Source organism: Gaeumannomyces tritici, assembly GCF_000145635.1.
Source record: "Gaeumannomyces tritici R3-111a-1 unplaced genomic scaffold supercont2.2, whole genome shotgun sequence".
Taxonomy (NCBI): Eukaryota; Fungi; Ascomycota; class Sordariomycetes; order Magnaporthales; family Magnaporthaceae; genus Gaeumannomyces; species Gaeumannomyces tritici.
In genome coordinates, this window is record NW_008804546.1 from 6,637,872 (window position 1) to 6,657,445 (window position 19,574).

At 42.1% G+C, this 19,574-nt stretch overlaps 8 protein-coding genes across 8 annotated transcripts; 4 read left to right on the forward strand and 4 right to left on the reverse strand.

Annotated features, from left to right (window-relative positions):
• Positions 1–2,089: 2,089 nt before the first annotated feature.
• On the forward strand, positions 2,090–4,752 carry GGTG_04808 (hypothetical protein; the record flags this gene model as incomplete). Its single annotated transcript, XM_009222605.1, has 10 exons — positions 2,090–2,113; positions 2,184–2,211; positions 2,602–2,630; positions 2,711–2,725; positions 3,566–3,611; positions 3,902–4,121; positions 4,217–4,247; positions 4,320–4,387; positions 4,474–4,621; positions 4,735–4,752. 10 exons carry the CDS (start codon positions 2,090–2,092, stop codon positions 4,750–4,752), a joined length of 627 nt encoding a protein of 208 aa, XP_009220869.1.
• A 735-nt stretch (positions 4,753–5,487) lies between these two features.
• On the forward strand, positions 5,488–6,378 carry GGTG_04809 (hypothetical protein; the record flags this gene model as incomplete). The annotated part of the gene is made up of 3 exons (XM_009222606.1): positions 5,488–5,566; positions 5,775–5,804; positions 6,104–6,378. The coding sequence occupies 3 exons, from the start codon at positions 5,488–5,490 to the stop codon at positions 6,376–6,378; spliced, it is 384 nt and encodes a 127-aa protein (XP_009220870.1).
• A 923-nt stretch (positions 6,379–7,301) lies between these two features.
• GGTG_04810 (hypothetical protein) lies at positions 7,302–8,093 on the reverse strand (the record flags this gene model as incomplete). The annotated part of the gene is made up of 4 exons (XM_009222607.1): positions 7,302–7,418; positions 7,614–7,638; positions 7,906–7,933; positions 7,997–8,093. The coding sequence occupies 4 exons, from the start codon at positions 8,091–8,093 to the stop codon at positions 7,302–7,304; spliced, it is 267 nt and encodes an 88-aa protein (XP_009220871.1).
• A 1,367-nt stretch (positions 8,094–9,460) lies between these two features.
• Positions 9,461–9,815, reverse strand: GGTG_04811 (hypothetical protein; the record flags this gene model as incomplete). The annotated part of the gene is made up of 2 exons (XM_009222608.1): positions 9,461–9,522; positions 9,614–9,815. 2 exons carry the CDS (start codon positions 9,813–9,815, stop codon positions 9,461–9,463), a joined length of 264 nt encoding a protein of 87 aa, XP_009220872.1.
• Positions 9,816–10,294: 479 nt separating this feature from the next.
• GGTG_04812 (hypothetical protein) lies at positions 10,295–11,077 on the forward strand (the record flags this gene model as incomplete). The annotated part of the gene is made up of 3 exons (XM_009222609.1): positions 10,295–10,405; positions 10,709–10,762; positions 10,976–11,077. The coding sequence occupies 3 exons, from the start codon at positions 10,295–10,297 to the stop codon at positions 11,075–11,077; spliced, it is 267 nt and encodes an 88-aa protein (XP_009220873.1).
• Positions 11,078–11,459: 382 nt separating this feature from the next.
• GGTG_04813 (hypothetical protein) lies at positions 11,460–12,339 on the reverse strand (the record flags this gene model as incomplete). The annotated part of the gene is made up of 2 exons (XM_009222610.1): positions 11,624–12,339; positions 11,460–11,496 (listed from the first exon to the last, which is right to left on the reverse strand). The coding sequence occupies exons 1-2, from the start codon at positions 11,929–11,931 to the stop codon at positions 11,460–11,462; spliced, it is 345 nt and encodes a 114-aa protein (XP_009220874.1). The 5' UTR covers positions 11,932–12,339.
• Positions 12,340–13,559: 1,220 nt separating this feature from the next.
• On the forward strand, positions 13,560–18,163 carry GGTG_04814 (hypothetical protein). Its single transcript, XM_009222611.1, has one exon. The coding sequence runs from the start codon at positions 13,966–13,968 to the stop codon at positions 16,819–16,821; it is 2,856 nt and encodes a 951-aa protein (XP_009220875.1). The 5' UTR covers positions 13,560–13,965; the 3' UTR covers positions 16,822–18,163.
• On the reverse strand, positions 17,293–19,385 carry GGTG_04815 (hypothetical protein; the record flags this gene model as incomplete). The annotated part of the gene is made up of 4 exons (XM_009222612.1): positions 17,293–17,886; positions 17,963–18,322; positions 18,423–19,162; positions 19,289–19,385. 4 exons carry the CDS (start codon positions 19,383–19,385, stop codon positions 17,293–17,295), a joined length of 1,791 nt encoding a protein of 596 aa, XP_009220876.1.
• Between the last annotated feature and the right edge of the window lie 189 nt (positions 19,386–19,574).

Below are 19,574 nucleotides of genomic sequence, written 5' to 3' on the forward strand. Positions count from 1 at the left end.
AGCCATTGCTTGCTAAGCTAAAACCAACGCTTTTTTTGGCTTATAAGCCAAAAGCGTTTTGGTTTTTTTTGGAATAGCAATTTTGTAATTGCTTTTTTTGCTTAAAGCGTTTGCCCTTCCGTTTTTCGATCCTTTTCGGTACAAAATTTAAAAAATTATAATTTTAAAAAATATTGGTTCCAGCGGATTTAACGCTTGTTAAGGTTTTGGCTTGTAATAAAATGTGCCAAATTTTTGTAATTAGTGTATACCGTAACTTGGTGGTTTGCTCCATACAAATATACCTTCCATTTTTCCAAAGCTTTAATAATAGCAAAAAGCTTTTTATTATAAATTTAATAATTTAACTTAGGTTTTTTAAGTTTTTGCAAAAAAAAAGCGCAAAAGTGCAGCTTTTTTTTCCTATCCCGTTAATTTAATTGTTTTCCGATCGCGTAATTTAACGCGTTGGTTTCGATTTCGAATGGTTTGTTAAGGTTTGGGATAACCAATATTAATTCCCGTAAAATAGCGTTTTTAAATTGCTTAAAAACAATTTGTTTTCGTATTTCCTAATGGAATTGGGTATCGTTTTTGGTAAAATTTGTAAGTAACGTAGCGTTATTATTAAACCTTTGCATAAACCGTCGATAAAAATTAAAAAACCCCAAAAACGCCCGTACCTTTCGTACGTTGGTAAGCGTTGGTTAATTAGCCATTTTTTGTACTTTGGCTGGGTTTATCCTAACCTTCCTTAGCGTAATAACGAACCCGAAAAAAACCATTTCCTGGGCGTGCCATACGCATTTGTTCGGGTTAACTAAAAGCTTTGCATTTTGTAGCTTTTGTAACATTTAATGCATTTATTGCTTATACTTTTCCAACGTTTTTAAATATATTAAAATATCGTTTAAATACGTTAAAACGAAAATGTTAAAGTGCTTTTGTAGCACGTGGTTAATTATTTGCTAAAAGGTAACTAGCGCGTTGGTAAGTTCGAAGGTTATAACTAACGATTTGTACATGCCAAACCGTATTTAAAAGGTTGTTATCCATTTTTATCTTTCTTTAATTCGAAACAATTTATATGCTTTTTAAAGGTTTAAAACCGTAAAATACCTAGCTTTACCAAGCTTATTGCGCAATTCGTTAATAAAAGGCAAAGGATATCGATTTTTTATTGTAATTTCGTTTAATGGTTAATAATTAATACATATTCGTTTTTTTCCGTTTTTTTTAGGCACAAATAAAATTCCGTATTTTATTGGAAATATCGAAGGTTTAATTACCCCTTTTTTCAAATCCTTTTATAGCTATTTTTTTAACCCTTTTTGCTGTTTGGGGTTAAATTAATATAGCTTTTGGTATTTAAATTACGCGTTTGGCTTAAGTTTAATTTTATGGTTAAACGGCCTATGTTTTGGAAGCACCGTTTCTAGGTTTTTTTGGAACAATTTCCAATATTTATGGTATTCCAAAAATACGTTGGCTAATTGTTATAACCTTTATTTAAATTTATTGTAAAGCGTTATTATGGTTTTTTGTAATAAAATTTAAAAGTTATTACTTTGCTTTATTCCCGTTGGAATACCTTTTTTTGGTTTTGTTTTTGCATTATTTGCGGCCCGTAATTGTTGGGCTTTTTTAATTGCTAGTAAAAGTTTTTATTAAAAATTGTTTTTTTTCCAATTAATTTTTAAATTATGCTTTTGTAATTACGGGATTTCGAAAACCATATTTTTGTTCCGTATTTTTAATGCGTTTAGCGTTATTTAAAAAGTTTTGCTTTGGTATCGAAAATTAAAGTAATTGGTTTTAATATTAATCCATTTGTTATTATATTTAATTAGCTTTTTTTTTATTGTTGTAAAAAAGTATAGCTTGTTTTTTTTGCGTATAAAAATACCGTATCGTAATATTATTTATAGCGATACGTAATTGCTTTAAGTACCGCAATTAATTAAAGTTTTTAAACAATAAAGGTTTTACCGCACCCGTATATAGAAATATTGCTTGTTCGGGCTAATCGTTGCTGCTAAAGTTTTTATTGCAAATAATTATCCTTTTTGTAGCTTTGGTATAAATAAATTTTTTAATTTTTTGTTTCGAAATGCTTTGTTTAAAGTTTGGATGGGTTTGTTTTCCATTTTTTGCGTACCCCCGCGTACTTTAAATTATTAAGGTTGCTAAAAAATTTATATAAGCTTTTTACGTTTTTGTTATACCGTATCGGTATGTATAAAAGCTTGTATTTTATTTGCCATGCTTTGGCTTTTTGCATAATGTAAATTTAGCATTCCAATTTTTTGCATTTTTGCTATTTTAAAATTTTGGCAATGTAAAGCATGGGTTATTAAAAGTTAATTCGAAATATTGCTAATTTTTCGTACTTTTTAGTAATAAACCATTTGGGTAATTGCTATATTAATTTAAGCTTAATAATTGGTTCGTTGGTTTATTAATAAAAAAAAAGTTATTTTAGAATTTTTAAACCAAATATATTGCACAATTCGTAACGAAGCATTTTCCTTAAAATAATTATAAATGCTTTTGGTAATTGGGCATAAAGCTATTATGGTTTTTTTTTTAACGTTGCTTTGCAACCTTTTAGCCCATTTTTAGCTATACGCTTGCAACCGGGTGTACTTTTGGTACGTAATTAAATGGTTGTTTTTAAGCTAATTAATGGGGCGTTTAAAATCGTTTTTAGCTAACGTAATTTTGTAAAAAGTGCCGTTTTCGTTTGGTAAGTTAACGTTTTAAAAGCGCCGTTGGATTTTAGCTTTGCTTTAGGCTTTTTTGCTTTTTTAAAATTGTTTGATTACGGTTTTCGAGCGTATTGGGTGCAAATTTTTTTTTTGCTTTCGTATAGCAAGCCTGCCCTAACGAAACGTTTTGTAATTGGTTTAACCCAATATTGCTGCGCACGCGTACGTTAAACTATCGGTTTTAATTATAACAAATTGGTTATAACCCGATTCGTACTTTTTTTTTAGTTATTGTTTGGCTTGCGTTTAAAAATTTTGCAGGTTAACGCTTTGGTTGCGTTTTAATTTGTATTTTTGTTGGTACCGTTTTTGGTACGCCGTTTGTATGTACCTTTGCGATATGCGGGCGTTTTTGGCGTACCGGCGGAAATTGTTTAAGCTTTTTTTGCTGCTTTTTTTTTGGATTTGTTGCTTTTAAACGTTATTCGTTCGTAAAAGCTTTTGCTTGTTACTTAGGCTTTAACTGGTTTAAAAATGGCAAAGTTCGGGTTTTAAAGGATTTTTACAATATTTTTTATGGTTGGTTTATTTTTTTTTCGTTGCTTTTTGGTTTAAAGTTAGGAATTGAATTGGGTTTGGCCCAAAACTTTAAGTTAAACTTTTATTAAGTTGCTTTATTTTTAAAGTTTTGCTTTTTAACAAAAGCAACCGATATTTTTTTTGTTCGGTAGCGCGCAAAAACTATTTCCAAAGTATTTCGTTTTGTAATTCGGGGTTTTTCCGAAAGTTTTTACCGATTTAAGCCTGGTTGCTTTCGGTATTGAAACCGGCTGGATTGCTATTGCAAATTGTTATAAAATCCTTTCGTTTGGTTATAGCCAATTGCTTGCAAGGAAACCATTTTATTGCGTTTTTATCGGAATGGTAAGCAACGCAATGGTTATTGGTGCATGCCGTTTAAAAAAACGCAAAGCCGGAATAGCCATTGTCTTTTGGTTTTATCGTTACTTTTTTAATTGCTATTGCTATTTTGGGTTTATCGTTTTAAAATATTTTTTTTTATTCCTTTTTTTAAAAGCAATTTTTTTTAATATGTTTAAATTGTTTATATTAAAAGCATTTGCTATCCTTAAAGTTTTGGAACTTGCGCTTTTTTTGTTTTTAATGCATAACGCCGGCGTTAAAATTTATAAGGTTAAAATAACGGCTATAAGCTGTGGATTTATTGCGGTTAAACCGTTGTTGCGATTGGTTGCTTTGTATTACAAGCTTGGTTTTTTATCCTTTTTTTTCCAAACGGCGCTTATACAATTTATCGCTGGTTTTAACCACAATAATAACGTATTCGGCGAAAAATTTGGATCGGTTAACCTTTAAAATTTTGTTTTTTACGTTATTTCGAAGCTTATTATATAAATGGGCCATTTTGGTTTGGTTGGTCCAATTAAATTTATTAATAAAACGTTAAAAATTGGAAACGTATTTTAATGTTGCGCTTTTTTATTAAAATTAAAATATTTTCTTTTTAGCAATTCGTTATTTATTAATTTAGCCAAATACGTTAATAATTTTTTTTTCGAACCGAACGAAATTGGCAAAAATAATTTTGGTTTTTTTTTGCTTTTGTTATAGCTTTTAAAAAAATTTGCCCATACGGGCTCGAACCATTCTTTTATTTTGCTTTTAAAGCGAATGGTTACGTAAGCAATCTTTTATTTTTTAATTGTAAATTAAATTTGGTAAAAAGCGAAATACCTTTAACATTTGGTTAAAAAAGTTTTAAAAGCGCTTTTTTTACCGTTGTACCAATTAAAGGTAAAAAATTTGTAAATTCGAACCGCCGTTTGCGGAACGCTAGTTTATTGCTTAAATTGGGTAAGGTTTGCGGTTATAGCTATAAACGCGGCTTTAACTTTTATTACTTTTGTTATATCGTAAGTTTTGTTTGCGTAGTTAAAATGTTCGTCGTTCCTTTTTGTAAAGGATTTGCCGATTTTGGTTGCTATTATTACTATTTGGTACCGGTTTGGGTGCTAAATAAAATTAGTTAAAATGTTACAATTAAGCTTTTGCTTTTAAGGTAAGGCATTAAAGGAATATCGAATAATAGCACGTAATTTAATAAATTAAAAGGATTTATAAGGTAATTTGGGTGCAGGTTTAAATGCTTGCTCCAAAGGTTATTTGGAAGTTAATTAAAATTTAACTAATGCCAAAGCCCTAATTAAAAATTACTTAGGACAGTAAAAAACCCTTTCCTTTTTATACCTTAATGCTTATTTTTTTGGGGTTGTGGATTAGTTGGCTTACGAAGCCAACTTTGTAAGCTTCTTTAAGCTTCCTCTGGATTAGTGGCTTACTTTCCCTGCTCCCCTAATCCATTAATCCCTGGTGGTTACGTAACCCTTTACCCTTTACGGGGTTTCCGTGCCGTGCCACCCCTCCTTCCTGGGCGAAGGTGGTTGTTGGTCGTAATACTTGCTAACAAGCTTAAAATTTATCCAAAAGGATTTAAAGCATTTCCATTTTGCTTTTGCTTGCGTTTTTGCTTTTTAAACGAACGGTTTGGAACGTAATTAAATTCCAATCCGTATAATATTATTGCTTGTTAATTTCCGTATTAAAATGCTTTTGTAATTTAAAATAAAAATTTTTAAAAAAATAACTTTTACTAATAATTTGGATAAAATAAATTTCGGTTTAACTTGTAAAAGTTAAAAAAAAAAGCGCATGTAATTGTAAAAAGGAAATGCTAAACGTTTTATAAATATTTGCAAAAATTAAAACCTTATCGTTTAAAATGTTATATTGCTTTTTTAAATATTTATGCGCTTTGTTTTACATGTTGCAAAAAGCTTTTAACAAGTTTAAATCGAACGGTACATTAAGCATTTCCAAAAATAAAAGCATGCGGTACTAATTTGTTATTTGGGGTGCCGGTTGGTATTGCAAAAAAACAAAGGTTAAAAAGGTTTTTCGGGAAATCGGGGTTAAAAAAGTTGCTTAAAAAATTGGGATTTGGCTTTTTGCCAAATTTTAAGCAATAAAGTATTTTTTAAAAATCCGGGGCCGGTTTTTTTAATTTAGTAAGTTATAAAAATGGATTCCGTTTAATCGGTAAGTTTTTTCTTTAGTAAAAAGCTAATTTTTGGTTTAATGCTTAAAGGAATTTAAAAAACGGTAATTTGGAAATGGCTATTTTTATTGGGGTACCGGGGAATAAAGCTAATTTTAAAATTGGGTTTTGGTTTCGTGCTCGTTGCGTTCGAACTTTCGTATTCGTCCGTTTTAAAAATCCTTAATTAACCGCTTTTCGGTAACTTTTTCGTTGCAAGCTTTAGCTCGTGCCGAAATTTTTGCAAATGGGAATGCAATTTCCGGCGCTTTGCTTTTATTTTAATAATTTGTTGTTAAAGGTTTTGCTGCTTTTTTAAGCGTTAGGTTTTGGGCGTTATTTATATCGGTTATTAACAAATCCAATTTTTTCGAACCCTTTAAATTCGCTTTGCTGGAAACGGTAATTTTTCGATTTGTTAAAAATTTAACGAATGCTTTTGGGGCCTTTTTGTTAAAATTTTCGAAAAAGGCGGAAAAAAAAAAATTCGCCGCTATAATAACGGTATTCGAGCATAAACTTAAAAATCCAAGTTTAAATTCGATCGTTAAAAGCGGCTTAAAATGCTTTTTTTAAAATATAATTTGCTTGTTGGAAAAGCTTTTCGTTACAAATGTTTATAAAATTTTAAAAAAAGCCCAAATTTTTAAATAATTTTGTAATTCTTTCCGTAAAATAAGTTTTTTTTAATCGAAATTATTATCGGAAAGTGCTTTTTGCGTTGCAAACATTTTATCGATAATGCTTATTTAATCGTTAAAATTTTGTTAAAAAAATTTGTAATTGTTTTTTTGGTAAATAAACGAGCAAATTCGCTTTGGGTAATTTTTTAATTTAAAAATTTGCGAAAGCTTAAAAATTAAAAATCCAATCCATTTTGGGAATTACACAACGCCCTTTCCTAAGTTCGTAAATTTTTTTAATTGGTTTTAACCTAATTGCTAAGCAGCGCGGGCCAAATAAAAAAGGAATTTATTTGTTTAGCAAATACGCTATCGAACGGGGAAATGGTATTCCTTTGCTTTTAAATCTTTTACTAACTTTCCTTTCAATTAAAAAATTTTAACGGGTAATTTAGCGCTAAATTTTTTACCTAACCGTTTTGTATTGCTTTTCGAACAACATTAATTAATGTTGGTAAAAATTTGGTACTTTTGTTAACGGTTCGGAAATTTCCTGTAAAAAGTAAACAAAAATCTTTATAATTTAAGGAAAAGTTTTATTATTGTGCACGAAAAGGAAAGAATTTATTTACCAAAAGGAAGGCACAAAATTGCCCGTTATATGCTTAAAAACGATTACCCCAAAGGGTGGTTCCTTGCTTTGCTTAAGGCAGATAGTGTTGGCCCGTGCGGGATTTGGAAGATCCCGGAACCCTCGTAACAGCCTCTTTTCTGGATCGCACGCGCACAGAAATACTGTTCCAACAAGCTTATTTATTATTTTAGCAACGAAAAATACCAAAAGCTAAATATGCAAAATTTTAAAAATAACGCTTTTTATAATTTTTTTAAAAGAAAACGTTTGTATTTCCGCTTTAAAAACGTATTTAGCGATATAATTAAGCATATTTTTAAATAAAATGCAAAAATTTGCATCCGTTTTAACCGTTTACGCTAAAATTACGCCGCGTATATATTAATTTATACGTTTATTGTTAAAGCGGGTACCGTTATATGTTAAGTAATTAAAATTAAACGTATCGGTAAAGTGGGCGGTAAAGTAAAAGGTACGAAAATAATGGAAGCGATAATTTTTTGTAGCAACAAAAGCCAAAAGTTAATATTTAGCAATAAAGCCCGAAAGCTAACCCTTAATAATAGCAACGGGCTAGCGCTTTAGCACTTTTTTTTTCCGCATATAATACGTAACGTTGCATTAATGCCGTTAAATTCGGTTGGTAATGCAGGAAAAGGATTTAAAAATAAGCTGCAAATCGTTAAGTTTAAAGCCGATATCGTATTTTAAAAAATTGTTTTCGTTAAGCGGTAAAGTACGGCCAAGCTTTATATTTTTGGCGGTAACGTGCATATTTTAAAACTTTGTAAAATGCTTTTTGCTTTCCTTTGCTTTTATTAAAATAACGTTGGAAGCGTTAATTACCCAAAACAAGCCGTAAATGTAAAGGTTGCTACGGTTTTACTATTTGTAGCAAAACCAATAACCCGAAAATTTAAACCGCTTTATTAAGTACTTTTCGAAAAAAAATTTAAACCGGCGATAAAAGTGGTAAGCAACGATTTAAAGGTAAATTTAAAGGTTTTTACGGGCAATCCATTGTTTAACGGCATTATTGCTTCGCTTTTAATTATAATAACAAAGCATAACTTTAATTAAAAAGTGCCAGTGCAAATTGGCCGCTAAAAACGTTATAAAAAGGTAAAAATAGCCGAAAGCATAGCATAAAGCATTTAGCTTCCGGTTTTCCCCTTTCCAAAAAGGACGGGTACTTGTTATTGTTAATTTTATCTTTCGATAAAAAAAAGGAAAAAAGGCAATGTCCGTTTTGTACCTGCTTGTTTATACTTTTAATGGTTGCGGGCTTATAATATTTACCCGCAAATGGTAAAAAAATACCGGTGCACGCTAAAACGCTTTAAAAAAATTTAAATTTACCAAACCGCAACGTGGTATAAAAGGAAAATAACGTAACGATAAGGAAAAATGTTGCTTTAAACATGCTAAAAAAATGGGAAAATATTAATATACCTTTTAAAACATTAACAAAGCAAACGATAAAATTAAGCAAAGCTTAACTTTTAACGGTATCCCCGTTAAAAGCTTTTTTTAATTAATTTACGCTATCGAATTTGTAACGGGTGCCAGTACGGTTAACGAAAAAGTTGCTTTTTTTATTAATTTAAACTTTTATTATAATGTTAAAAGCAACGTATCGAAAGCGGGCGTGGTTTGCAAAACGCCCGTTATGCTAATGTAAAGCATATTGCATTTAAATTGCAAAATTAACCTATTGCAAGCAAAAAAAGGTATATTTACCGGTTCCGTAAAGCATTAATAAAAAAAAGCCAAATTTATTAAAGCAACGCAATAGTTAAAATCGTTAATAAGCGTAAATTTAACGGCGGGCAAAAAAAAACGTTATTTTTAACGGGGCGTTTTAAAAAGCGCTAAAAGCTTGCAATGCGCATTAAAACGGCGGCAAAATCGCCGGTTTTGCGGAATACTTGGGCCCGGAATCGGTCGAAATTTCGTTAATTGCTTATAAAATTGGGAATAACAGCGTTTTTTCGCTTACCCTTTGCGTTTGCGCAAATTGCTGTTTGGAAAGCTTTATAATTAATTTTGTTAACGTTAACGTGCATAAGCTAATCCCGCACGTTATCGTTTTTAAGCAAAAACTTTAAAAAAATTTCGTTAATTTCCAAATTTTTATAGCCAAGCTAATTAACCATTAATTAAATAAATTAAACTTAAATAATGTAACGCTAAACCTTAAAATCCATTTTAAAAATACGGAATATATGGTTATTGTTAATAAAAGCAAAAGGCTTAGCATTATTTGCACGGCCTTTTTAACTTTAACTTCGATTTTAACCCCGATTTTAACCAGCGTTTGCAAAACCATTAGCAAAAAAGCCGCTAATAAAAGGGATAAAGCGGAAAATAACAACGCTAACGTTCCGAAAAAAAAAGGAATTTATTGTACAAAGCGCTTATATTGCGTTAAAAGCAAATAATATAACTTTAATACTTTAATTGCTATTTACGCATAAAAAAAGCGTTAATATAAATGTAAATTTTAAATATTATTTGCTTTTCGATTTTTATTAAAATGCTAAAATTTTTATACTTTTGCGGCATATTTTTAAAATGCATATAATTTTCGTTAAAAAATAAAAAAGGAAGGTTAGCAAGTTAACCGGCGTTTTTGTAACGGCAATTACCGCAAACGCTATTGCAAACGTTAAAGTTAAACCATTTGCGTTAACAATAAAAGCATTTTTTTTTAAATAAAATCGCCGTTTACGAATTAACGGAAATTGCGCATCCATTTAAGCTTATAATTATTAACGCATTATTATTAAAAATTATTTGTAAAAAAAATTTAAAATTTTTTAAGTAAAATGCGGGTTAATTTTTTTGTTTAGCTTAAAAAAAGCTAAAATAATTACTTTATTAAATCGTTTAATTGCTTATAAAAAGGTTATAAATTAACGTTTGTAAAAAAAAAGGATCGTAAAAAAAACTTTCGTTATTGCGGAACAAATATTCCGAAAAAGGTAAAAATATTGTTTGCAAAAAAAGTGCAAATTAAAAACGGCAAAGTTTAAGTTAAAAAGCGTTATAAAAATTACCAAATTGTTTATGCTTTTGTTTTTATTAACGTTAACGTTTTTCGAATATACGTTAAACCTTTTTACGGTTAAATGGAAAAAAAGTAAAAGGGTTTAAATTTGTTATAAAATGCTTTAATAATTGCGTGGGTAAAATTTCGTTGCCAGCATAACGGTAAATTCGGTATTTGCGCTAAATGGTAACACAACGGCTTTATGCCCGTTATATAAACGCAAAAGCATTAAAATTTATGTTACGGGAAAAAGGAACGGTTAAAAGCTTTAGCAAAAAAAGTAACGGCCGGGACGTAAGTGCCAGCCGGAAAGCAAGTACCGGTAAACTTTCCGCCGGAATAAAAAATTGGTTACTTTTATTAATTTTTTACTGAATAAAAAAGCGAGCATTTCGGTTAAACAATGCAAAATCCTTTGTGCGGGCCTTTTTAAAATTTAAAAAAATACGGTTAAAATTGCTAACGGCATTTCGGAAATTGCTGCCGGCCTTTTTAACGAAGCTTTATTAAAAGCAACATATTAAGCAATTAGTAATATGCTTGGTACCCTAAACAAATTTAAATTTGGCAAAAGGCTTAACTTTTTTGCAAATATAGCATTGTTTCGTTTTGGTTGGAAAAGGAAAGGGGTTAAAAGGATTGGAAAAATCGGTTATAATTGCAATTTGCAATTTGCAGCCTTTGCACCCCGCACATATTAACAATCTGGCCAAAAAAGCATTAATTAACGCGGAAAAGCTTAAATACTTTATTAATTAATTCGGTTTAATGCAATTTAATAACGTTATTAAAATTTTAAAAAAAAAGCGTACAAGCGGTTACCAACGGTAAAAAAATTGCAAAATAAAAATCGACTTTTTTTAGCGGGGTAAAAAAAAGCGCGGCATTAATCGTAAGCGTTTAATAAAGTACGGAGCGAAAGCACGTGCTTTTAACCCCATTATTTTAAATAGCAATAAGCGGTAAACGAGCGGTAAAAAGTAAATTTAGCAATAAATTTAATTGCTTTAAAATATAAGCCCCGCTTAAAGCATTAATTAAAAGCCAAAATACTAAGCCAAATTTTGCAATAATTAACGATAAAATTAATTGCAATAACGTTGCCGTTACCAATTTGCATTAATTGCTTTAATTAATTAAATAAACAAATCCAATTATAATTTTTTTATTTAAATTTTTAACTTTTAAAGCGTAATTTCCGGGGGAAACCTTTTAAACCCCTTTTTTTTTTGCAAAAGGCTTTTTTTTTGCAAAAGGCTTTTTTTTTGCGAAGGGCTTTTTTCCTGCGGAAAGCTGCCATTACGCCCCCGCCCGCTACCGCATTATTTAAAATTAAAATTAACCAATTTTAAGCAAAAATATTTGGATTTTCGTACGTAAATTGGCTATAAACCATTTAAGCTACAAATTATATTTCAAATAGGAAAAACCTTTGTTAGCATTTTGTTAAATTTTCCGGTTAAAAAATAGCTACGCCTTCCGCGCACCAAAACCCTGCCTCCACTTGCTTACCTCCCTTCGCTGCGCTCCGTCCGGTAAGTGGCGGTGTTAGCAGGGTTTTGGTGCACGTCGGGCTTCGCTGAATAAAACTTTAAACCCAATCGACCCTTTGCTTTATCGTAATTACCTCGTACGGCCTTCGGCCTAACCCCGTAACATAATCCGATTCCGACCCTACCTTCCCAACCCCTCCTTGCACCACTTCGGAGGCCCAAGATGCAGAAGGTTAGGCCAAAGAGGAGGTAACGGGAGGGCCCTTGGGAAGGCCCAACCGTACCCCGACGAACGCACGCACAAAAACCGACGAATTCGATTACCATCCCTTTCTCCTTTAGATATTAACCATAAGCCCTAGCCTCCTGCAGCCTTAGCCTTAACCCCAACCATTACCGCCCCATGTAGCCCAAGATGCAGAAGGCTAGGCCGACAGGACGGTAGCGGGAAGGGAAAGGGCCGGAAGCTAAAGGGGCCAGGTTAGGTGCGTGGGAGGGCCCCCCAAGCGCCCTGGACAAGCTTGGGCAAAGAAAGCGGCAAAGGACCCCGTCAACCGAAGTTGACCTGTTACAAAGGGATTAAAGATCGGCTTAAAGAGGGAGTCTCAATGTATTGATAATTTCTTAAGGCCTTAAAGGAAATGCTTAAGGAATCAAAATCTCCTTGAAGGACCTCGAAAGGGAGGCCCCCTTCTTATAAGCCTTTCTGGCGGCCTACAGGAAGGTCGTAAGGTACGTATTTATGAAGGGTAAAACTTGCCGTGCCTCCGCCAAGGGTGGTTGGCACCTGCGGAGGACTTGTGGTTCTTTAACCCGATCCAACCGGAGGCCCTTTTCATATCATGGCCTCCTGATAGGCCGTTTGTTGGCCCAATCGGCCCGCTGTTGTTAGGGGGGGTTGATCCCCGTGTAACATAACCCAACCCGAGGCCCTTACGGCAAAGGGGCCAGCCCGGCAAATCAAATCGAGCTAACCAACCAACCATCAAGGCGCAGGACGCGGCCTTGCCGGCCGGGGGCTGTATTTGGGAGGACGGTTGATTCCCAATGGAGCCCTTACAAGCAGTCGAGCGGAGGAGAAAAAGTAGGCGCAACCACCGGTTCAACACCGCCACGGAGGCGCAACGCCATAAAGGCGGCACGCAGGCGCAGGGTTTTCCCCCTAGGCCCAACTCAAGGGTTTTTCCCCACGCATGTACCAAGTAGAAGCACTGAGGTCTCTTTTATAAACAAAGCAGCGTATAAATACTGTTACGACCAACAAACCACGGCCCAAAAAGGAGGCCAGGAGAGGTGGCGGCGCCAGCCAGCTGGAAGGGCCACCCCGCTCCGGGTCACGTAACTCTAAGGTAATACGTATGATACGGGACCGTATCATACGCATCACCACAACCACCGGTGATACGGTTACAACAGGCACGTATCAACAGGAGCTTGGTATGGTCGGAAGGGTATAAGGAAAGGTTTCCTACTATCTTAGGTAGTTCTTGATAGATGCATTGGCATTAGTCAATTTAAGTTAGCTTCCAAGTAACCCTTGGAGCAAGCATTCAGACCGCATCCAAGATACCTTGTGAATCCCCTCAATTGTCAAGTTACGTGCTACTGCTCAGTACTCCTAGGGTGCCCTACCTTAGGAGCAAAGGCTTAACTGTAACAAATACATACATATTTTTACGTTAATTTTACGTTAATTTTAAATTTTTTTTTACTAAAATAACGTTAGAAAATAATAAAATTGTATGAAAATTATATAAAATTCATGCCAAAAATGACTTGAAATAACTTGGTAAGTCAATTTAGTCAGTTAAAAAAAAAAGTCAGTCATTAGTTAGTCATCCCGTTGACTTTGACTGACTTGACTAAAAAAGTCATGACTTTTACTAATGACTTTTGACTAAATTCCGAACCCTGGGGATTAGGGATCGGATAGTGGACGGGTATTAATGGGGCATCGTCGGAGCACCAGTCCATTCACGTTTCCACCTTCAACGCGACCTCAACCACCTCGAGACGACTCGGAGAACGAGTCAACCCTGCCATCGAATAGATTGACCCACCGCTTAACCACCCCGCGCCGGCAGCTGTCCACCAACTCTTGAGCCCTTCCGTGGTTTCACCTTGGCTCGCACAATGGCTTCTTGGTTTCGCTTGGCTCCTCGGCATGCCGAGACAACACACGCGTCCTCGCTTCATTCACGTCATCGCTATCTGCCCGCCACCAAGGGGCAAGATATCTCGCTGCCGTCTTCCCACTGCTTGCCGATGCTTCGACTCCCGCAGGCACCCCGGAAGCATACATCAAACGAAGCTGTAGCTTGAGAATAGCTTGCCCGACACAATCCACCCATCACCGCCAAGATGGCTCGTGCAGTCACCCGGCTGTTGTCGCAAGGCTGGGAGGTTAAACTCGGCGCGCCGCCAGGGAGCGAGGGGGCCGAGGACCGGTGGCTCCCGGCCGGCCATCTTCCGACAGAGATTCACCTCGACCTATTCAGGAACGGCGTCATCCCAGACCCGCACCTGGACTTCAACGAACTCGCGGTGCGCTGGGTCGCCGATCGCCAGTGGACCTACCGCTGCCGCTTCCACGCTCCTCCGCCCTCGGGGACTACAGATCTCGTCTTGGAGGGCCTCGACACCTTTGCTGCCGTGTCGCTGAACGGCGACGAGATTCTAGTCTCGGACAATATGTTTGTCGAGCATCGGATCGACGTGACGGAAAAGCTTCGCCCCGGCACAAGCCCAAGCGGGGAGGCTGCGAACGAGCTCGTCATCGCCTTCGACTCGGCCCGCAAACGAGGCCTGCAGCTCGTCAAGGAGCACCCGGAGCACCGCTTCATCGTGCATCAGACCGAGATCAGCAGAGGCCCGGTCCGCAAGGCGCAGTACCAATGGGGCTGGGACTGGGGTCCCATCCTGCAGACCTGTGGTCCCTGGAAGCCCATCAAGCTGGAGACCTTTGTGACAAGAATTGGGGATGCGCGCATTTCCTACCGGTTGGCCAAGGACCTCGACAGCGCCCGTGTGACTGTCAAGGTGCAGACGCGCGGGGCAGCGCCGCCAGCGAGATGTTGCATCACACTCAACGACGACCTTGTCTATTCAGGGGAACCGAGCATCGCCTCCCGGGGAGAAGAGTTCAAAGTGGATTTCGATATCAAGAAACCGCAGCTATGGTGGCCTCGAGGCTTTGGCAAGCAGAACATGTACAAGATCAAGGTGTCCATAATGTCCCACGACGGGGACGTTCTTGACACGGTTGGCAAGAATATTGGGTTTCGAAAAGCCGAGCTCGTCAGGGAGAAGGATGCGTTTGGAGAGTCTTTTTACTTGCGCGTCAACGGCGTCGACATCTTCTGCGGTGGCTCCAACTGGATTCCGGCCGACAGCTTCCTCACCAGGACGACGCCAGACCAATACCGCGACTGGGTTTTTTCGCACGTCGCTGAGGGCAACCAAGCCATGGTGCGAGTCTGGGGCGGCGGCATCTACGAGCATGACGTCTTCTTTGACGCTTGCGACGAGGCCGGTATCCTTGTCTGGCAGGACTTTGCCTTTGCCTGCGCCAACTACCCGACATACCCATCGTTTCTGTCCTCGGTCGAAACAGAGGCGCGCCAGAACGTCAGGCGCCTGCGCCACCACCCGTCACTCGTCATATGGGCTGGCAACAACGAGGACTACCAGATAGTCGAGAGATACAAGCTGAAATATGATTTCGACGACAAGGACCCGCAGTCATGGCTCAAAACCGACTTCCCAGCCCGATACATATACGAGCACCTGCTTCCCAAGATAGTCGAGGAAGAACACGCCGGCGCCATCTACCGCCCCTCCAGCCCCTGGGGCAACGGCACTAGCACGACGCTTGTGGTCGACGCCACCGTCGGCGACGTGCACGAATGGGATCTCTGGCATGGAGCGATGAAACCTCACCAGCTACTTCCTGGCATGGGAGGACGGTTTATCAGCGAGTTTGGCATGGAGGCGTACCCGCACGTCCCGACGCTGTCCCGCGCAGTCACGGACCCGGCTCAACGCAGCCGCCCCGGTACTCTCGCGCTCGACTTCCGCAACAAGGCCATCGGTCACCAGCGACGCCTGCTGGCCTACCTGGGCGAGAACGTAGACCTGCACACCCCCACGGGCAGCACCGCGGCGCCGTCCTCGCTCGACGGCTTCACCTACCTGACGCAGGTCGTGCAGGCCGACGCCATGCGGTCCGCCTACGGCGGGTGGCGGCGGCGCTGGGGAGACGAGACGGGCGCGCGGCGCTGCGGCGGCGTCCTCGCCTGGCAGCTCAACGACTGCTGGCCCACCGTCAGCTGGAGCCTCGTCGACCACGACGGCGTGCGCAAGCCCGCCTGGTACGCGGTCCGCGAGGCGCTGAGGCCCGTCGTCGTCTGCGTCCGCCGGCCCTTCTTCGACTGCGCCTCGCGCCCGGCCGACGGGGGCCGGACGACGTGGCAGCGCGACACGGGCCACGTCGACCCCCGGGCCGCTTGGGGTTTTGGCCTCGGCGCCGTCGGCCACCACCGGGCCGTGTCCGATCTGTGGGTGTCCAACCTCGGCGCCGACGAGCGCGAGGGCGAGCTGCAGGTCAGCTTCGTGTCCATCAAGACGGGCAAGGTGCTGCGGCGGCGGCTGTTTGCCCGGCCGCTGGCGCTGCGGATCCAGGCCAACGGCACGACCGAGGTGTCCGCCAGGCCCAGGCGCGAGGGGGGCAGGCGGCGATCCTCGGCGGCGGCGGCCAACAAGGCTGGTGGCGGCAATCCCGCGGCGACGGCGTCCGCGGACGACGAGGACTCGTCCCCCATGGATCCCACGGATGCGGACCCTTTTGTCATGCACGCACAGCTCAGCACCTGGCCGGTCGGAGGGGAGAGCAAAACGGCAGCAGCTGCTGAGAGCGTGCACGACGTTTCGTGGCCCGACCCGCTAAAGTACATCGACTTTAGCAACAGGGGGCTCAAGGTCACCGCGGGCGAATCTGGCGGGAGCCAGGGCGACAAGCGGGCCTGGGTTGAGGTCAAGGCCGAGCGGCCCGTCAAGTGTTTTGTGTTCCAGGAGCGGCCCGGGGTGCGGTTGAGTGACAATGGCTTCGACGTGATTCCGGGCCATCCCGTTCGGGTCGGGGTGGATGGCTGCCACCCGCGGGAGCTGAAGTGGATGTATCTTGGGCAGGAGAGGCAGGAGGCTGACTGGGCCGACTGAGCCAGCTGCGTTACTTCCTGCTTTAGTTGTTTCTATCGCCCTGTCACTGAACTACTGTTAGCATGCATAACGCTAACGTTCAATGCCTCCAAGGTATGAAGCCACGGCAGGCCGATCTGGGAGTGACACTGCCTTTCTTTGTTTTTAAATGAGGACGACGAGTTTCCGTCTGCTCGTTTGGGGAGAAGAAACGCCAAAAAACTGGTCCTCCGTGCATGGTATGGAAGGTTGGTTAATTGGGTAGGCAATTGAACATTGAACCTAGCAGTCGTGGCATGTGTTCTATGTCTGTTCATTGAATGTCTGTTCATTGCTACCACGGGTGCGGATTGTGCGTGTGCGGTCCGGGTCTACGGGGTGGGGCCGTGTCCTCACGTGCCCTACGCCCCACCTCATATACGGCTGCACATTCGCATTCATAACTTTGACGAGAACAAGTTTATTGATGCCTAGGTTTGCTTGGATGCTAAACTAAACGGGATTGTAGACGACGACCACCATTCGGTGGTCCTTGAACAAGAATGCGAGGCTCCCCTGCATTGGCAGATATTGGACCCCTGCGTGCAACTGTGGAGTATCGAATCCCGGGACAGAGTGGGCGGCGAACGAGAAGCCAGTGCCGGCGGGGGCAGCGATTGCGTTCTGGAGCGTGATGTGCGTCGGGTTGTCGACCCGCGTCTGTGACTGCTCACCGACCCTGCATACCCCAACCGCGGCCACGGCTCCGCTCTCGTACTCGAACAGTGCTCCTGTGCACCCGCCGTTGGCATTGCTGAGCACCGTGATGGCCCGGACGTCCTCGAGCGAGACAGTCGAGGCGTACGAGTTCCCGTTCAGGAGGTCTGGGTATCTCTGGGGAGGCCATGGACGAGTTTCCTGGCCGCCCCCCGGGGGCTGGCCATCCGAGTGGCGGGGAGATGCCGCGATACCAGACGTGGGATTCGTTCCCGTCGCTTTGTTGTAGTACAGAAGCTTCGGGGGCGACGGGCAAATTGTGAATCTTGGAGATCCCTGCTCGCCGTGATTCGGCCCGAGGGAGACCAGGCCGGCAAGTTTGAGGCGGAACTGCTCCGTGCGGGCGGGCTCTTTGGTCAGATATCTGGTAATCATCATCATGTCCGGCTCGGGATTCAAAGCTTACTAGGAACCGCGGCTTGCCCCTCGGCCCCAGCTGCACTGCCATGGACAGAATCTCCTCGCCCTCCGGCAAGGGCAAGTGGACCCAGATCGTCTTCCTCCGCACGCTCGTGGGGAGGCGGTCGTTGGTGGCGCGGGCGCTGGGCTCGGCGGCCGTGTGGGCGTGGACCCCGTATAGCCTGCACCGGAAGTACAGAAAGGTGAGGCCGGTGGTCCTGGCGCCGCCGCTGTGGGCGAGCTCAATGGTGCAGAGCTGCGGCCGGGCTCCCAGGTTCGAGCAGCTGGGCGGCGTCGGCGGCGTCGGCGTGTCCCAAATGGGGACGGCCAGGGGCCCCCCGGGGAACTGAAGGCGCATGGCGCCGAACTGCCCCAAGACATTGTGTCAACGACGGAACCGAAGTCACAGCGCGCTCCATAAAGCTCCTGGCAGCTGCGCAGTAGACAAAGGAACAGGGCATGCCTACCTTGAACACCGCGGCAGTGTCCCGGAAGCTCGAGGCCTCCCACACGATGAAGGCCTTGGTTGCGGACTTTTGGCCGCTCTCTTGCGCCATCTGCGCCAGCCTCTCGATGCTCGCGGCCCCGCGGGCATCGACGGTGATGCGAATCACCGGGGGCAGAGCGGCGGCCGCGTCCTCCTCGACCACGACGGGCCGATGCCCACGCCTCCACTCGGCGATGCGGGCGAGGGGCACGGGGGCCACGGGGGGCTCGGGCGCCGCCGCCGCCGCCGCCGCCTCGCGGCTCTCGTCGGAAAGGCGGAGAGCCGCGCTCACCGCCGCGCTGTAGCGCCAGAACAGACACGGTCCGGTGAGGCCCCGGATCTGCTGGACGAGCTCCAGGGGCAGGCGGGTGGCGAGGGGGGCCAGGCCGGCTGCTGCGGCCACTTGGGGGCCGGGGTGCGAGGCCAGCGAGCTTGTCTCGGGCAGGCCGAGGTCGGGGGCGCCGCGCCAGGGGCTGCGAGCCGCTGCAAAGCCCCAGAGGCGGTCGAGGGCATCCTCGCTTGTGCACCACCTGCCGAATAGGACCAGGCATTCTTTGTGCAGGGGGACCGCCTCTGGGGAAGCGTCACACAGAGGGCAGGGCGACACGCGGCAGAACTCGAGATTGGTCCTGTGCTGGAGGGTCTTGAAGCCGTCGTGTGGGAAGGAGCAGGGCACTGTAGAGCATGTCTCTATCTTGTCCAGATTGGGGTGGCCCAGCACTGCGCGCCTAGGTTAGCTGGAAATCCATTCTGGCACTACCTAGGTAAGGAGGGCTAGGTAAGGAGGGCCGCTTGGGACTTTGAGGTGAGTGTAAAATGAGGCGAGTGTAAAAAGGCTGGCCTTACGAGCAACAAAGGGGTCCGAGGGCTGAAGAGCATCGCCGCAGAGGCCACAGGACGACAGCACGCGGTAATGGGCGGGGGGAGAATATAGGGCGTCCATCTTCTTGTGAGATTTGTGTCTCTAGGATTGTTAGGATTGCTGATCTGGACTGGTGTGCTTAGGCTGCGATTCTAGGGATTGTATCGCTACGGTAGCTAGGAAGCTGGTCTTGTTGGGGTGAAATTGAGGTCTTATTGGGGTGAAATTCAGGTCTTGTGCCGGTGAAATTGATGTCCTAGGTCTGGTCGC